The 19047-nt window shown below is 41.5% G+C and overlaps 1 protein-coding gene across 3 annotated transcripts in view; it reads right to left on the minus strand.

The window, feature by feature from the left end:
* TLN2 (talin 2) overlaps nt 1-19047 on the minus strand; it is a 247679-nt gene that overhangs the window by 139300 nt on the left and 89332 nt on the right. For all 3 annotated transcript variants that reach the window (XM_019533415.1, XM_019533414.1, XM_019533416.1), the window contains 6 exons: nt 14890-15003; nt 13972-14080; nt 12865-13073; nt 10827-10925; nt 5868-6035; nt 2379-2673 (listed from right to left, as the gene is read on the minus strand). In XM_019533415.1, the coding sequence (XP_019388960.1) occupies nt 2379-2673; nt 5868-6035; nt 10827-10925; nt 12865-13073; nt 13972-14080; nt 14890-15003 (994 nt within the window). The remainder of the gene's footprint in view (nt 1-2378; nt 2674-5867; nt 6036-10826; nt 10926-12864; nt 13074-13971; nt 14081-14889; nt 15004-19047) is intronic.

Here is a 19047-nt window from a genome sequence, read left to right on the forward strand (position 1 = left end):
GCATCCCTGGCTTAGAAGATTTAGAAAGAAACCTCCGCAGTTGGATAACAACAGAACTAATCAAGGAAGTAATAAGAAATACAGGGTATGGAAAATAATTGGCTTTCTTGCTTCTCCCTGAATAGACCTGAATAGAATAACTGAATATTTCAGGAAGAAGTAACTCAGCATCCATTCATTTAAAATTTAAGGTTTCATTTTGAAAAAGGGTATACATTTATAAGTCACATTAATACATTAAGCTTACTTATTTACCATGGTCAAGCACAGATGTGTTTCTGAAGTCCATCAACCATTTTTAGAACAAATTCACTTTACATGTATAACTGCTACTTCACCTAACTCAAACTGAATCCATCATAGCTTTGCAATTAACTGTTCAGCCTTTTTTCCCCACCAAAGGTTATCCAAGTAGGCAGCAAGAGTTTAGTTCAAAGGCAAAGTGGCATTTAAGGGGTCTCAACTGTATGTGGTTCAAAATAGCTTTGACATGCAAAAAGACATTCCAATACTTCCCACACAGCAATACAGGTGTATCTGTGATACTGTGGGAAGTTAACAAAGTTTATAAACAAGTACTTCTTAGCCTATTCCCCCTACCCCATGCCACATCAAGAACAGTTGACTGAATACAGGACTTCCTAGAAACCTGTACAGATGTTTCCTAGTTTGTCATTTTTGTAGTGAAAACCTAACACAGTAAGCAGGGTGGCTGACATTGCATTTGACATAAGCCATTTTTACAGCCATTACAGCCTTGCTGTAATATCATCAAAGGAAAGAGCGAAAATCAAAGGAAGAACAAAAATACTTATCTATTATTTGAATAATTACAAGACACACCTTTTTTGCTAACCCAAACACTTAGAAGTTTGCCCATTGGATCAAGAGTTCAACAAGCCATCATTAAAAAGCTGATGAATACCTCAAGCTGTTTGGGTCTCAGTATTCTATACTGAAAAACTTAGCAAAGCTCCACAATCACATGGCTGTCAATATTAACACTACCTGATGGCTTGACTGTAGTGATATGGACTACGAGTCAAAATGCCAGATACAAAATAGTTTACACACAGATAATTCATACACATGGTATATACATACAAGAAAGAACATTTTGGTTGACGCATCTTAGTTTCTTTTGCAAGGTGCTCAATTAAAGAATTAGAACACTGTAGTGCAGTTCCCAATTTGAGGATTGGAGCGCTTAGTAATCAATATTTTTGCGATTCTTGATATCATCTCAGCAAACACCCCATCACTCATCAACTTTAATCAAGAACTTTTTTCCTTACATTGAAGCCACCAAATTTGCCAAACCTACCTTATTCATACTTTTTCTCATATCCAAGTATAACACGATTGATAGAACTAGGTCTATAAAAAACTCAAACCTCCGAAATACTGATGTCATTCTTACACCTAATATCACTATGACTATAATGGGGGAAAGATTACTGATTTCACACAGTGCATATAACAATGACCATAAAACAGTCATAGTGTAATGAAATATTTTCAGTTGCCTCAGTTTGTGTGAATATATTACACAAACAGAAGGGAAAAAAACCCAGGTAAACATGAGTCCAGAACCACAAACTTTCATATGGAATAAGAGTCCTGTGCTTCAAATATTAAGCTGTTTTAATCCTTTTATTAGCCAGCTAGATTTCAAATTGATGCTTTCCCTTTAATTATATTAAGACACCTCATAAGGCTCTTTACTTAGAATACTTCTGTTTCAACTAATTTATTTTATATTTCTGTAAACAGAGAGCATTGTTAAGTTCATTACACTATCAAACGTTAGGTCTCCAGACCTAGATGGTTTCATGGGCCATGATCTTTCAAAAAAGCACACAATTTGAAAAACACACAATGTAAAGGGTTAAAATGTCATAAAAATCAAGTATACAATAGAAACAAAATTCTTGCCCTGGGCTATAGGCAGGTAAATACATTTTAGGGAACATAGCACTGGTAAAGACTAAAATAGCTAACTTATTGTTTAATAGTAGGCTGTTGTTAGATTTAAGAGATATACAACTACTATATATCCTCATAATGTGGAGTAGCTCAATTCAGCCAGACCCTCCCTTAACTGGCCCATCATATGTTTCGTTTCATCAGGCCTGATATTAGCTATGCCAGCAGAGCCCTCTACGTAACCGTTCTGTCACTTAGAAAACCCCTAAACATGTACTTATGGGTGTTTTGTCTATTTTATATTTTTGTTTGAACAGCTGATAAGGAGGCACTATCATACACCTTAAGAAGAATTTCTGACTTGCGTTACTTAACATGCATATATGTCTTCTCAGGAGGACACCTGAGTCAAACTATCCCAAAAGAAACAGAATGAAGGTAAAGCAGCTCACCAGCATCTCCCATTGAACTGAAGATACTTTCAGTCACACACATGATGGTATCTGTTGCCTGGTCATAGCGTCCAATGGGTTCTCCCCTGCTGGCAAACTGGCGGACATGCTGCAAGAGGTCATTCAGGGCCTGGCTGACTACATTGGCTGCTGCGCTGACCTGCTTCAGCAACTCAGAGTCATCTGTGGCAGCCTGGCAGGCTCTGACACAATTCTCCACTGAACGATCCACTAGTTTCCCAGCCTCAATCAACTGTTCCTGGCACACAGGGGAGCTGATGGTGGGACTCACAACCTACGTTGCAAGAGAACACAAGTTTTAAGAAAAGGTTTAATAGGCAGAAAGTTACCAAGCAACCAGTGACACATTCATCTCCTCGGTGCTCAAGATAGTGTATTTTACATACCATTCTCCTATGGAAAATATGCTTGGGTCACTATACCACGTGAGCTACAATGAGTTTATCATACTGAACCAACTCTGTGTATGTTCAAGGTAGTTGTTTTTATTAGTAGCAGATTATGTGTAGTGTATTTCAATTCAGCACATGGGAATCCAGATACATAGAAGCTGTCATTAGATTTGCACTCCCTGACAATGGCCCACCATAGTAGAAGATGTACAGCTATCTGCTTTTATAAGAAAAAGCAACCAAAGCTGAGTAATTAATATTGTTCACTCTGGCCATAAAGGAGTTAAAAATGCCCTAGCCTCTTTTCTGTCAATATTTATTTGGACAACAGAACAAATAGAGAAACAGGGAGGATGGTTCTGAAGGACAGGTGGGTCCCAAAGTCTTGCAAGATAGCATACTTATTCTGAACAACCCTATATCTTAGAATTTCATATGGAGAACGATTACTACCATATATTAACTGCCATCTTATATGGATGTTTTAATTGAAACTGGCATTGGAAAGTCTCCTAATGCCAGTCATTATTTTGATAGAGCCAAGAACAACTCTTGGATGAAAACATTCAAAATAGTATGCCAGGAAGTACAAGACAAAATGACAAGATAAGCAACCAATGAATGTCCACTAATAAAGCGCCAGATAATACAATTTAGGCATTTCAAGTAAGCTACTGGCAAAGGGAGTAAACTGAGCGTGTAATTTCCCCAGCAGAAAAAAAAGGTGCCATGGAGTGCCTCATGCCTCCATAAATAAATTCAGAAGCAGTAAGAACATCAAGTCTAATTAATGACAGCTCATACTTATTTGCTACAGAAGGCCCCTGAAACCAAAGCAATAAAGTAGAAAATATTGAAAATTTAATACAAGAATTGGTTTTTCATTTTATTATAATCCTCTTGGATGTTTTACAATAGCTGGATACTCATTTTCCAGCTGCAATTAACCCTAAGGAAGCCAAACCTGCTGATGTCAAAACAGGTACTCAGAATATACAAATACGAAACATTTAAGATTTAAAACTAAAATTTCCCAGGGGCAAGTGGAGCACAGCAGCACCATTGCAGATGTACTTTGTTTGGGTCTGCACTCATCTATGCAATGCCCAGATCATGTCTCAGTACTCAGCCCAAATGATGTTCCCACAGGAACCATAAATTTGGCCAGATACGCTTAAGTCTCTGACCACAAACTTGGCTTGAATTTCAATTTAATGAAAAATTTCAGGTGAATACATCTTGGATATAGGCTTTGATGAGCATTTCACACAGTTTCACAGGCAAGCCGTGTTTCTCAGCATATTTTCATCAACAGCAGTAAATCTCAAGCATTTTTCCTGAGGAACGATGGCAGCATTTCATATTCTCTAAACTGACTTTTGATGTGCAGTTACCTAACTAGTAATCAAACTAGAAACAGATTAATTAGAAATCATTATCATACCAATACATTAGAGCAGTAATTCCCAGTCTTGCAACCCAATTCCAGCTTGAGCTGATGGATGCAACTGGATTTTGGGGTTTTTTGGGGTTTTTTTTTTTTTTACAGTTTTATTTTTTAAATACAAAAATTAGAAAATTAGAAACACAAAAACTAGAAATACATTTATGTAAACAATACGTGTTAACCTGAACCATGTACACATCATAAATGCATTTTAATGTGGCTTATGAGCCTACTCAGAAGTGCCATGATCACTGGTTCAGAAGCTCTGCACTAGTGATCCCACCTACTGGGAGGTTCTGCAAAAGGGGAATATAAATGAAAGAAGACACTAAGAACAGTCCAGCTGAGTGTGCACATATAAGGCCATGTGTTTGCTGTGGCACAAATAGCGGCAGCACATATTTGTGCTGCTGCTTCATGTCCCAGGGCATGCTCCTGCACATGTACTCTGGCACATGCCAAATGGTCCTGGGTGGGGTAGGGAAGGCTGGGGCCAGCAGCCTGGGGCAGCAGCAGTGCTGATATGGCTGAATGGAACCCTTCTGGCAAGCCAGGACAGCCAGGCTCTGTTTCTGGTGGTGTGCGCTGCTACCATGTGCACCATACTGCTATTTTTTTGTGACCAGGACCGTCCCATGTCAAATTAGCATTGAAACAAACATGTGCACGTGTGCTGCGGTGAGGTGCCACAAACCAAGAACAGCTTTGAGGTGCCACAAACCACATGTAAATGTTGTTCTGGATGTACCCTAACAGTCCTTTTAATCACTGCCATAGTGTGCTGTATTGTGCAATGCTCACAAGTAGCAGTGATAAACGGGGGTGAAGAGAGTATTCAGTTCCTTAGCTATTCTGAGGGTGAAACTCAGGCTATCTGGGCAGAGCTTCATCTTCTGGCAAAAGCTCTATTTGGTGTGTGCACACATGCATGTGATGCAGTGCTGAGCGCTTTTAATAGGGCCTGGCACTGTGTCGCATGCATTTGTATAAACAGCTAAATGTGTTTCTGCACCGAGAAAATGGCGGCAGTGCACTTTTGAACTAAAACACATTGAAGGTGTTTTAGTTTCAAAGCACATTGCCACCGCTTTCTTAGCACTGATGTGCATGTCGCCATTTATACAAATGTATGCAACAGAGCAGGGTGCACCAGCTGGCGTGCTTAGCAAACTCAATCGAGTCTGCTCTGACGCACTGGATTTCCAGCATGTTGGAGCAAATGTATGTGTATAAATGCCCTATCACCCTATTAAGCTTGCTTAATAATTGTTTTCCAACTATTCAAGTTGGTCTAATAAAAGATATCTGATTCACCCAAAGAACCTTGTCTGCCTATCACCCTAGGTATTCACCAAGAGGGAACTGGCTCCTACCCTGGGGGTCTTTAAGAGGAGGCTTGATGCCTACCTACCTGGGATCATTTGAGCCCAGTTTTTTCTCCTGCCCAGGCAGGCAGTCAGACTTGAAGATCTACAGGGTCCCTCCCGACCCTACTTCTATGATTCCATGATTTTAGCATTGCATTTGGAGTATTAGGAGAAAGCAAGAGGACTGGGAACACACTGTGGGGAATGCACTGTAATGGCTGTCCCTTCCCTGCCCAACCTTCATTAACATTGTTAAACTTACCTTGGCACAAGCCACAAGCTGAGAAGTGGAGAGTGCACATTGTGTGGCAGCAGCAATAACCCTGTTCTGCAGGACTGTATCCTCGGCAACTTGAGCCACATTCTTAGCTTTCAGTACCAACATGGCAGCAGCATTTGCAACAGCTTTGGCAAGACTCATCAGTACATCCTAGCAAAAGAAAGGGTAAAACTGGGTTTGGGTAAAACAAATCATTGCCACTGATATTTGGATTAGTTAACATTAAACTCAAATGTCCTGATTTTAAGATGACTTAAAGCAGCTCTCATTTACAAAGTCAAACTGTGACAGACAATTAATGAAACATTGCTATTATCCAAAAAAGTTCTACTCTTTACAAGAGGACAGGCTGGGACAGGGGAGGTGATGGGGGAAGCAGGGACAGGGGGACATATGGCTTTATGGCCTGTAAGAGGTTACTGAACTAAGTCATCAAATTGCCATTTGGAAGTGGTTAGATTTATGGTGAAAAAATACAACATAACAACAAAATATATTGAAATGTTATTTAAGAGCTGCATTCTCAATTTTAACACACAGGACTATATTACTCAAAGAATACACAGTTAACTACTAGGCATACCTGCTCAAAACTACCTATTTACTGGTTAAGTGGTACAGAGTAGTTACATCTAGTACCCAAGGGAAGGATGAAGACTTCAACCAAAAACTGTAGCTCAGTTTCTTCCACTATACTAAATCCCAAGTACCATATTAATTTGAATACAAGACAAGGTTATTTCTCCCACTTGCCATGGGGAAAAAAGCCTGTCATTTCATACGCACATAAAAGGACATCTCACTAAGTATACTGTCTATCTCTAAACTGCTGCCAAAAAATGCATGAGCTCAGCAATAGAAACCAACTATGAATAGGTTAATACAGTCCATCTGAATAAGATGTACGGTACTGCCCATTAAGCACAATTCCCTTCACCACTTACTCTTGGTCATGGTGAGTCACTACACTGCAAACATTTTGGTGACTTCTTCACTCTCATAGCAGAGCTGTGCCTTTTTTTTTCTCAGTTTTCAATTATTTTTGTTTCTTCACCAGTCTTAAATGCCTGGCAAACATCACCAAACGGCCCCAAACAGTTCACCCAGAATCCCTCTGTCACCCCCTAAGATTAGTGCACATGATCAGCGTGGCCCTGCCTTCCATGAGTTGCAGGTAGGCCCAGCTGGTTTAATACTTGCAATGCTATACTTCAGAAGACTTTTTTCCCAGTTTCCTACTTAAGAAATTGCATTCAGTATGCTTCATTGTTTTAGTGGGATGAAGAACTTCCAAGTCACAATATTCTTTTGTTTAGCAACGTGCTCTAACAGACAGTATGTGAGTGTGACTAACTAACAAGCGTACTAAGTGGGCAGGTGCTGAAAGAGAAACTTTAACCTGCTACATCAATGCACTAACAGAACTGCTGCCTACAGGTCCAAAACTATGGCGTTTATACAGCCATAGTGAACCGTGTAAACAATTAGTATTAAAACAATCTCAATTTTATACAAAAAGACACTATGCCATTTGTACACTGAATTTAATTGGGGAATAAAGTAAAAGTGCTTAAGTCTCAAAGTTATGGTTAAAAAGAAAAAGCCCTCTAAAAAAAACTAGAAGGCCAGAAAAATGTCCCTGTTTCTTCTTCCCAACTCTCAAAAATAGCTGCAATATTTGACTACATGAATGCAGAGGGCTAAAATATACATTAGAGGACAAGCTAGAACTGTCCAGACTTGCAGACGGCTTTATTGCTGTATAAAGTGTTTTAACTGGCCTTTAAGTTCTCTTGGCATATGTCCTGAAAACGGCACACTCTGGAGATCTATCTACTGCTGTAAATTATTTCCCTTTGGTTCTCAGGCAGATCAGCTCTTGGCACCAAGAAAAAAAATCCAGGTATGCTTCTATATAACATTTAACTTCTACATAACATTTCAAGGCCGTGGTTTTAAAATGCTAATGGCTATTACAGTATAAATCCACACAGGCAGCCTATTTTATTAACTGAAAATGATAATCTTCTTAAAGAGATCATGCTTGTTACAAGAATAATTTCATTCACATCAGTTTTTCCAAAGTTTTATACTTGCAGACTCTACACAGAGATCAAATCTGATAAAAAAGAGATTTTTTCAATTAAGCGCTCATGTGAGCGCACGTGCGCGCGCGCGCACACACACACACACACACACACACACACAGCTGGGCAGTGCCTGGTGAGGCGGGTGCAGGGTCCCAGGAACTCTGCCCCCTCCGGCCTGGTGGCGTAACTGAGGCTGGCCCCATCCCAGCCCCCCTAAGTGGTGTGGGGCTGGGGTTGGGGCCAGTTTGGGGAGGCAGCTGGGGCCAGTGCTGGGCTGGGGGGGTGGTGAGTTTCCCCCCGCCCCTCCTCCCCATAGACTTTCCGTGGGGGAGTGCATGTGCACATGCATGTGCACGCTCAGGCCCCCTTCCCCCTACAAATTTATTATTTTCCCTGATTTAAACCGATTTTTTTTCTTTTTTTCCTTTTATCCTGATTTCAACCTGTTTTTTATGTTTGGAAGATAAGCTCTGAAAAATTCACGGAATTTTTTTTTTTTAAAATAAAAACTGAAAATGCGGAACACTACTTATGACATAATCTTCAATTAATCAATAACAAACTATTTTTCAGCAGGATCCTTGCCTCATTCAACTATTCATTATGGCTAGGGACAGACATTACACAATAACCGGTTTAAGTGATCAGAAACTGGTTTAAACATGTAACTGAACATAAATTCAGTACATATAAACCAGTTTCAAAATGGCTGAAACTGGTTTGAGATAAACCTGGTTGAATGTACTGTTGAATCAGACTTAACTGATTTGGGTCAAACTGGTTTATACAATGTCTGTCCCAGATGCCTACCTGGTTCAAGTTTAGTCAGTCTGGGACAGACAGACAGAATAGTGTCAGCTTAGGGCTTTTTGAAGCTAATCAACAGGGCAGCTGGTAATGTCCTCCATTCCTTCCTTGGAAAAAGCTGTTTAAGAAGAGCTTGAACTAAAGAGCCTTTTATTTTTTGATGGGCTGATAACACTGTGGTTATATTGGTCCTCTGGCTGGTTTGCAGGCAGGGAGAGGGAGATTGAAAAGCTCAGTTATCATCAACTGATGCATGCGCTGCACCTCCCCCTCCCCCCGCCCTTCTCCCCTTAAATCTTCCCACCACTGGCTCCCCTTCAACGTTCTTATCAAGTCCTGGGCAGCATCACAGCATTCCCACTTTCTCCTGCACCCTCTTTCTCCCCACCACAATGGTTCTCAGCCTTGCTGCCCGTCTGTTCAGTTTCTCCTACTATATGCAAATATGAAACGTTTAAGACTTAAAACTAAAATTTCTCAGGGGCAATTGAAGCACAGCATCTCGACTGACAATTTTGCTATCTTTGGGTCTGCAGTCATCTGTGCAATGCTCAGACCAGGTCTCAATACTCTGCCCAACTGATGTTCCCAGAGGAACCATAAATTTGTCCTCAGCCAATTTCTAACTCGTCTACTTTCCGCTCCTTTCATTGACCGTCAGTTCCACTTCCTTTGCTCAGCCAGTCTCAGGTTCCTTATCTTTCCAGTCCAGTCATACTCCTTGTCCAAATACAATTATGCTCCCAATATAGGTCCAGCTCTTGTCCCCTTCGTATTCAAACCAAGCAGCTTCCTCTTCTACCCTGCCCAGATAAAACAGCAGTAAAGCTACAGAGCTCTCAGCTGTGGTACTGACATAGCTGGCAGTGGCCAAGAGCTGCAATTGCAGGGAAAGTCCTGCTCAAACCCAGACTGCAGTATGCTTAGTGTGGATGCCATCTGCAGGGTTTTTTTTTTTTTGCTGAGAAGCTGTAGCTGGCCTATAACGAGCATGTGCAGATCAGGATTTTTTTAAAGCTGTATTTTGCCCAATTATGAGTAGAATTAGATGAAAATGGTAAAAGACATATACATATCCTTGACATGGGCACCTCCTGCCAAATTTCAAGTCCTTTCCAATGGCGTACCGTGGGTCTCTGGCACCCAGAGGCCAATGCCTGCATTGTGCCCTTCAGGGACGATCTGAGCAGGGTACAGGAATCCCCCTCCCACCCCAAAGCACTTCCGTGGGGAAATTAACATTGCGGCACACTGGACGCTGGGGGAGGGGCAGTGGCCAGAATTTCTAGCTGGAACAGGTAAAGAAACATACAGGCAGGCGGGTCAAACACAGGAGGCATCGTGGCCTCTCCAGCCGGGCATCCCACCAGGCCAGCACCTGGGGTCCTTCCACCCCACTTCCATTGGTATACCAGTGGTCCCTTCCCTAAGCTGGGGATAATAACAACTTTTTAAAGCAGTAGCTCCTCTCCCCTCATTCCCTCCCAAAAATTTCCAGTAAAGTAGTAAAGTTTGACAAATTAATAAGCAATGGAAAAAACGCTGTTATAAATGGAAACAAGAGACAGCCTTAATAATAGCTGGGGTCTTCAATCCCATCTAAAACAAGTGAGCTTGACACTGATTTAAGTCCTATTTTTTGTAGTAGCTCCAGACGTGCACCATGCTGTGTGCACCCCATGGGCAAGCTGCATCTTGATGAGAAGATAAAAGAAGTTATGACAAAGCCATAAAAGTTTTGCATTTCAGTTTAGCAGTCATCCAAAATTCTGATCCTCCTACCTGAAACCCATTCAAACACCCTGGTTTTGAAAAATGAGCTATGGCCCTCACCCAGAGAAAATAGGGATGACAGAAATAAAAGAAAACTGAACTTTTAAATAAAAAAAGGCTTGGATTAGTTTATGTTTTGAACAAAATTATAGAAAGCAAATAAAACAAAATTTGCATGTGGACTTAGGACACTGTAACAACTTTATATACAGTATCACGCTCCACTGGGTTGTGTGCAGAGCTCTGGCACTGAGAGTTCAAATGTTCTAACCTGGAATCTTTCATCAGTTTCATTCTCTCCAATCTGTCTCAGGAGCTCCCCACTGGCTTGCCCGATGCTTCCAGCTGCTGTCAAAACTGTCTGGCGAGGCTAGAAAAATATCAAATGGATACAAAATAAGCTGGTTTATACAAAGAAAAACTTTTCTATAATTTTGGGATTCTTTAAAAGCACTTAAGCACATTACTGTAAACAGGGTAACACCACTGAAATCTCTACTGAGGTTTTTCCATAAACTAAGAACTAGGGAGATGTAACCCTGGTTTCCTCTTGGACAACAGAATTTTTATTTCCTTAAAATATTGATAGAAAGATTAGTTTCCTGTGACTACACAACACTATAATGTTCAAATTAGATATTTTGTCTAATTAGATACTGGCAGTTCTTAATTTCCCAGTATGCTGTAATTTACTCTTGCAGTTAGAAAAGAAACCAAATATTTTTCAAGATTTCCCACCAGAAGAGAATGCTATATTGGATTACATTCAAGTTGCTTCAATTTTTAATTAAAAAAGGAATAAAGTAAGAAGAAGCAATGAATAGGAAACAGGAACAATGGATGTTAACTATCCTGACTTTAGATCCAACAATAATATATATTGGTCCAAGTTTTATACACAATTAGTGTAGTTTCATAGTTTCTAGGGTCGGAAGGGACCTGAGATCATCAAGTCCGACCCCCTGCAATGGCAGAAAAGAGTACTGGGGTCAAATGACCCCAGCAAGGTGTACATCTAGCCTCCTCTTAAAGAGCCCCAGGGTAGGAGCCAGCACCACACCTGACCAGTGCTGCATAGAGGGGGAGGATCACTGCCTTGGACCTGCTCGAGATGCATCTGTGGATGCATGACAAGGTGCGGTTGGCCTTCCTGACTGCATCCCCACACTGCCGACCCATGTTCATCTTGGAGTCAATGATGACTCCAAGATCCTTTTCCGCCTCTGTACCGACCAGAAGGGAGTTCCCCAGCCTGTAGGTATGGTGCTGGTTGTTCCTCCCCAGGTGCATCACTTTGCACTTGTCTGTGTTGAATCCCATCCTGTTCTCATCCGCCCACCCCTGTAACCTGTCTAGGTCCGATTGCAGCCTATTCCTCCCTTCTAGCATGCCCACATCCCCCCACATCTTAGTGTCATCAGCAAATTTGAACAGGGTGCTTTTTACCCCCTCGTCCAAATCACTGATGAAGATGTTGAACAGTGCGGGCCCGAGGACCGAGCCCTGGGGGACCCCACTGCCTACATCCCTCCAGGCTGAAAAAGACCCATTCACCACCACTCTCTGGTGCGGCCCTCCAGCCAGTTGGCGACCCATTTGACTGTGTGGGTGTCGACACCACAGTCCCCCAGTTTCTTAATGAGAACAGGGTGAGAGACAGTGTCAAAAGCCTTCCGAAAGTCCAGGAAGACTATGTCCACTGCTACCCCTGCATCTAATGATTTGGTGATCTGATCATAGAAGGCCACCGGGTTGGTCTGACAGGACCTGCCACTGATGAACCCGTGTTGGTTGCCCCTAAGCATGAAATCCCCTGCTGGCCCCTCGTGGATGTGTGCCAGAATAATTTTCTCAAACAGCTTGCCAAGGATCGAGGTAAGACTGCCTGGCCTATAGTTTCCCAGGTCCTCCTTCTTACCCTTTTTGAAGATGGGAACCACGTTGGCCCTCTTCCAGTCCTCTGGCACCACACCAGAGCACCACGAGTGCTCATAAAGCCGTGCCAGGGGTCCTGCAATGACCCAGTTAATACTATATCACATTATTTCAGCTCTAAGTAGCAAGATTTTTTTTCTGGTTACTTCGAGCTGCATACAATATTGATTGTTCTAAGATCACTGGCTGCAGCACTTAAAAGACATGAAGTCAGAGGTAAGGTGTAGGAGACAAAAGTAGTAGTCAGGAGAGGTTCCTGGATGAACCATGAAGCAGACAGCTCTGAGAACAGCCAACTTAATATAAAGATCGTTTAACTGAGCTTACTCCTCAGTCAAGAAGCATGGGAAAGTTCAGAGTTTCCCTAGTCTTACTTCTCCTGAAGTGGGCTGCACAGCTTTCAGCAGGTCTGAGACAGCACCAGCCAGAGTTCGAGCAGCTTTCAAGAGGTCCTCCCCACTTCCAACTTCATCATCCATAAGGGCAGCAAGCAGTTTCACACCTTTGGACATCTCCGTTAGGTTGGAAGAGATAGTTGTAATTGCACATCCCACAGCTGTGTAATCAGTGTCAACTGGGTCACCTGAAGGACAAACGCAAATAATAGGCATTTAGACACAGTCTATCAACATGTAGTGTGAACTACATGTTTCAAGCCACCATTACGGTCAACTAACCACTACTTCTCCCTCTACACAACATTATGCGTTTCTCATCAGTACTGCCCAATTTAATAAGAGACCCATGATTGCTTCTCATTCCATATCCACTATTTGATGAGACTCACACTAATGGGTACTATACATTGTTCATATCTTTTTCAGAGCCCTGTTCCTGAGGGCCCCTCTACACATGCAGGTAAGGCACAATGAGATCTAATGCATGATCCACACAATCGCACCTCCTGCCATGCCATATATATAGCTGGGAGATCTCAGCTGATGCCATCTCCTTGCATTAGGGGTGCGCGAAACCCCCGAGGCTGGGAGACAGCAGTTGTGCCCTGTGGCTGCTGAGACTCAGCTGGATCCTGGCACCAGGAGGCATGCTGTGGGACTCTGGGTCCTGGTATCTGCTGGACTTTGGGTTTGTATGGCTTTGCGTTGCCCCTGAAACCACGAGACATTTTCTCCCCCTCCCCCCGCCCCGACTCCCAGAGCTTGAGACTAAGCCAAGCAGCAGCTGTGGCCAACTGTTACCTGGGCTGACTAAGAACAATTTGCTCCTGGGTCAGTATCTACATGTGCACTTAGGCACATTAAAGTGCCATTTTCTAGTATCTGTATCTGTTGGTACTAGTAAACAAAGTTTTAAATTAATCTACTGTGCAGTAATTGCTGTGCACATGTAGACAGTGATTCTTTATTAGTCTAATGCGCAGTAATGTGAACATGTAGATGTGTCCCGTTTTGCTGAAAATAGGCTGGAACATGCATATTTGAAATTCTCACTGCTATGGAATGTCCATCACTGTATCTTACCTGCCGTGAGATTAACAACTGAAGCAGTTCCTGCGGTGATGGCATCAACCTGAGAGTGTATTTCATGCTTTGATTCATCTACTTTGTTCTGAACCCATACCCTCGATGCCTGAAGACCAACAAAGACAGAGAATTAAGGACTACAATGGAACACAGAGCAAAGTAGTAAGATAAAGTCCTTGACAGGTTTTTCATTCTTTCTAAAGGCTTTTAAAAAGAAGCAATTACAGCAAATGAGATTTAAGGTTCAAATATGTCACCAAATACTTTTTAATTTAGTTTTTCAGTACGTTACATAACAACTGCCCTGAATGAACACCATAAGCAAGATGGCCCAATGACACAGAAGAGAGGATGGCAGTTCTATTTTGTGGATTCGACAAGCCAAGTATCTGAAAAGGGATGAAAAGCCACAAGATGTCTGACAGGATCACGCACACTTGTGTTAATGTCTTCAGGGGCCTGAACTGTCTCTACAAGAAAAAAACAAACAAAACCCGAAACTAAAAACCCAGCTGTGCTGTACTCAGTATGTTCGCTTTGTTTTATAGTTACTGCTTCAGTGTCTCTCCCCTCAGGAATTACTTACTCCAAATGTCCAGGAGGGAGGTGTATACCTGCTTTTTCAGATATGCTGGGTAAAAGTCTACCTTCAGTTATAAAAACAGAGATTCACTGAAATAAATGGAATTGCATAGATGTGCAGGAAGGGAGAGCTAGACTCAATATGCAGCTTCCAAAGGTTCACATGAGTGAAACAGAACAAGTTTCCTGCACAGAATCTGTAAATCAAACACAGGATTTTTATCTTATTTATAAAGCTACAGAGATACCAGTCTAGATCTAGGGACAATAAACATGTTGTATGAAAGAAATCTTTTGACCATTAAGATGACTCTCCAGCATCAAGAAATTTACCATGTCTTGTCCTAGAGGTGGTAGGTTATCAACTTCATTGAGGTCAGCCTGTGCCTGCTGAACGGCATGCATACTAGTATTTATAGTCCCCATCAAGGCCTGCTGTGCTGAGGTCTGTGAGAGAAACAAGGAAAAATGGTGTATGCCAAGATCCAAACAGTGATTTAGGTAGATGTTAGATGTTTTCTGCTATATGCTACCCACAGAGTAAATGAGATCATGTAAATGATGATAGTTTTTATTCAAATTATCTTATGTGCAGACTGCCTCTGCATTAATCAGAAAGAACAAAGAATGACAGCTTAAGTATTAATGGCATGCATTTTTTCAGGGGCAGAATTGGCAGGCTGGCTTCTAAGACCACTCTGGTGCTCTGTATAGACCGATAAGGATTACAGCCCTCTGTATGTATTCTGTTGTTTTCCCAGCTGGGGGAGAAAGGGCACGAACAATAACAAAACAAGGGCACCCCAGATGTACACAATAAATTGCAATATTAACTGCTATATCAAGTAGGTTCAAGATGACACTTAGCTGCTCAGGTAGATCCGCTAGGGGCACACAACTTCTATCCACTGATATCAAAGGAAGTTAAGCTCTTAAGTAGCTTCCTGGATCTGAGCCCAGCTCCCTGTTGTCCTTGCTGTCTTCTATTTCCTTTTTTATTAAATAAGTGTTACCCTACTGGATAACTTACTTCCTTACACATTCCCAGTGGTAACAACCCTAAGCAGCAGCATCTGGCTTTTTGGTGCATGTCATTAGGCTCATACCCATGAGACGAAGGCTGAGGAAAGGGGGTAGAGTGGGGAAGGCGGCAAACCTATCGAATCTCTGAAGTATGTAACTGTTCTTTTACAGGGTTGTACAACCTCAGAAAACTTGATCGGCTCCCAAGTAAGGAATTTCTTTAGCTATGAGGAGGTTTTTCAATGTAGTCAGTCATTTCTATTAACTGACAGAGACAACTAAAAAAACTCTATAGTTATTTAAAGGAGACTGAAAAGTCCCAGGAACTTCCTTGAATATAACATTTTGCTATGAACAGGTCTATGTAAGGCATACAGTTATTATTAGAAAATGCATTCCATTTACCATTTTACAGATCAGCTCAAGAATTTTTCTGCTTTCTGACAGAGGTGATAATTCTTGCTGTCTATGTTACCTGGCATAACTTTTCATGTTGAATACTAAACAAAGCATTAGGCAGACAAGGTTCTTTGGGTAGAAAGATGGTTCTTTGCAAGCTTTCAGGCACAAATACCCCTCTTTCAGGCACCCTTTTTGTGCCCAAAAGCTTGCAAAAAACAATAAATTCTTTACCTGAAATATAAAATGAGGGATATAATTGTCAGTGACATTTGAGGTAACAGGGGCAGTAAGCACTGGACCCTGTTTGCATCCTTAGATATTTCTCTTGTTATGGTTCTAGTCTGAGGCTGAAATCATCTTATCCTTTCAACTATGTCATCCAACAATTGAATATGGTCATTCAGACATTCCTCTGATTCCTTCTCAAGATGGTTTAACATGTTTTGTGCAATCCTCTAATTGTATGTATTTCTAAAATGTTGAATTTTCACAAACATACCTAATATTGAGAGTACCAGTGCTTTCCTAACATATTTTATATGAATGTTGATGTGAGTTTTTAATCTATTCCCAGGATATGGTAATCAATTTTCCATAGTAATACACTACATTAGCTTCATTAAAAATAAATCTAAAATTAAATTGCCACTGATGTGATAAGGTGGTCAGAGGACCGAAGTATTTTAGATGAAAATAAATAATTACTTGCTGCTACACAGTAGTAACATAATGATGCTCTGTATTACACTGCTGGTGATCCAAACTAGACTACTGTCAGGGCATAGAGAATAGAGAACATGTATACAGACCTTCCTACTTAAACACTCTTTTAAACTAAAAGAATCTTACTGGACACCATATTTAAAAACTGATAGATACTGACAGAGTTATACAGATAAATTAAAATTAAATACCGTTTTTACTTGAGTATAACATCACCCCCAATAATTAGATTTTATATATAGAAAATTTACAAATTTGTTACAATTTTTCAGGTACGGGGCTTAATTATTGGAGGTTTGCCTTGAATTTGTCTCCCTCCCACTAGTACAGCAGAGAAAATAAATCTGGGAGGTGAGGCAGCCCCCTTGCCCTCTGCCCCGCCTCCCAACTTCTTCCCCCTGCAGTCTCTCGCCCCACTCCTTATTGTCAGACCCTGCTCTTCCTGAGCATGTGAAACTGAAAAACACATTCAAAAACACTGACCTTAAAATAAGCATACCAAAACATACCTGTAGCAATTTGCATAGATGCTAATTACTGCAGGTACCCATAGACTTAGTTCATCCAGAATTGATGCATTTTACCTTTTCTGAAACTACTTTAAGTTTCTGTACAGATACTCCATAAATACACTTTTAAGGAGCACTTTGGGATCTACTTATATACAGTACAAGCCATTTTTTTTAAGGAAAATATTTAGTGTCCAAGATCAAATTAGCCAAATCAGCCAGATCAGTTCCAAATCCTTTCGATCATTCTAGAACCACACATGGCCCTACTGCTGGCAAGTATCCTCCACCCCAAACTTCTCAGCCTGGGGCTTCAGATACTTTCAGATCTTTTGGCAGGCATCCTACACACAGGCCCAAGCCTGGAGGCCTGGGGTTCAGATGCCCCCTGAGTTTCTTTTGCCCTCAACCACATGGCCACAGGAGCAAGCTAGGGAGGAATCTCCCATTTCCATGAAGTCACCATATAGCTGAGATCTTCCTGCTGGAAGCTAGCCAGTAGAAAAATAACTATGAGACTCTTATAAGTAGTCCTAGCTGCATACAGACAAGGGTGCACTCTCTACTACACAGTGCCAATTTAATTACATTATCTTGGCTGTGGTATTTCCCCTGCCAAGTAAGTATACTACAAATCATGCGTATTATTAATCTAGAACCAAAGGGCTCATGATTTATCATATAATTCATTGTCCTGGGCCCCAGCAGAACCAACAGAATTTCAAGGCATGGTGATGTCACAGCCCATCACTGCTCAGTATGTGAGTGTATTCCAGGTGCCCCTACACAAAGCATCCATGTCCTGACTAACCCCCACTCATGACTGGAACCGACTGTTCTCACCATGAGTCCTGGGAGCCTCCAAAAATGTATATGCAGAGGAGGTTCAGGGTAACCTGGCCTGGCTCCACCTCAAGAAGGGTGGGGTCACACGAATCATATGCAACAGACAGAGAACAGGTGACAGAAGGATTCTGGGTGAACCATTTGGCGGCTTGTTTGGCGATGTTTACCAGGCATTTAAGGCTGGTGAAGAAACAAGAATCATTGGAAACTGGGAAAGAAAGGCACGGCTCAGCTGTGGGAGTGAAGAGGAAGTCAAAATGTACACAGTAGCTCATATGTGGCTCGCCGTGGCTGTAAAAAAGGCAGCAATGAGGGGAACTGCATTTAATGGGCACCCATATGTCTTACTCAGATGGGCTGCGCTAACCAGCATGTCTGCCCAATGTGTTTTATAGTTAGGCTCATGCTGGCTGCATTTCATCAGCGTCATAGTTGGTTTCTATTGCTGAGCTTACACTGCTTTTGGCAGAAGTTTAAGGACAGACAATGTATTTACTGAGATTTTCTTGTACCTGCTTATAAAATAAGGGGGTTCCCCACCCCCTGTGCCAACTTGGGGGAAACGCAACCTTGATTTGTATTCAAGTAAATATGGTCAGTTTTCAAATTATTTTGACAAATTTATTTTGTATTCAAGTGCATAGAGCACCCTGAAACATGACCAAAACACTCCATGAAATGACTAACAGAAATATCCAAAGCTGAAAATGATGTCTAAATAGAGGAGTGTTTAGGACAATGTAAATGTGGATATAAATGTATATCATTTTTACTCAATATTCCAGGTTCCTATTCTTTTTTCCAGGCATGGTAAAAGTTCCCTTAATTAATTTAAGGGAAAACAAGTCTGCTTCAAGAGAAAGGGGAAAAAGGTAAACAATTCAAAAGTGGCATTTGATTGCAATATTCTAAATCAGGGGTATTCAACCCCTGGCCCACAACACCATGTCCTGCCAAATTTCCAAACTCATGGAGACCCCAGTCCCTG

This window comes from Crocodylus porosus, unplaced genomic scaffold (assembly GCF_001723895.1).
Source record: "Crocodylus porosus isolate Cpor-Errol unplaced genomic scaffold, CroPor_comp1, whole genome shotgun sequence".
Classification (NCBI taxonomy): domain Eukaryota; kingdom Metazoa; phylum Chordata; order Crocodylia; family Crocodylidae; genus Crocodylus; species Crocodylus porosus.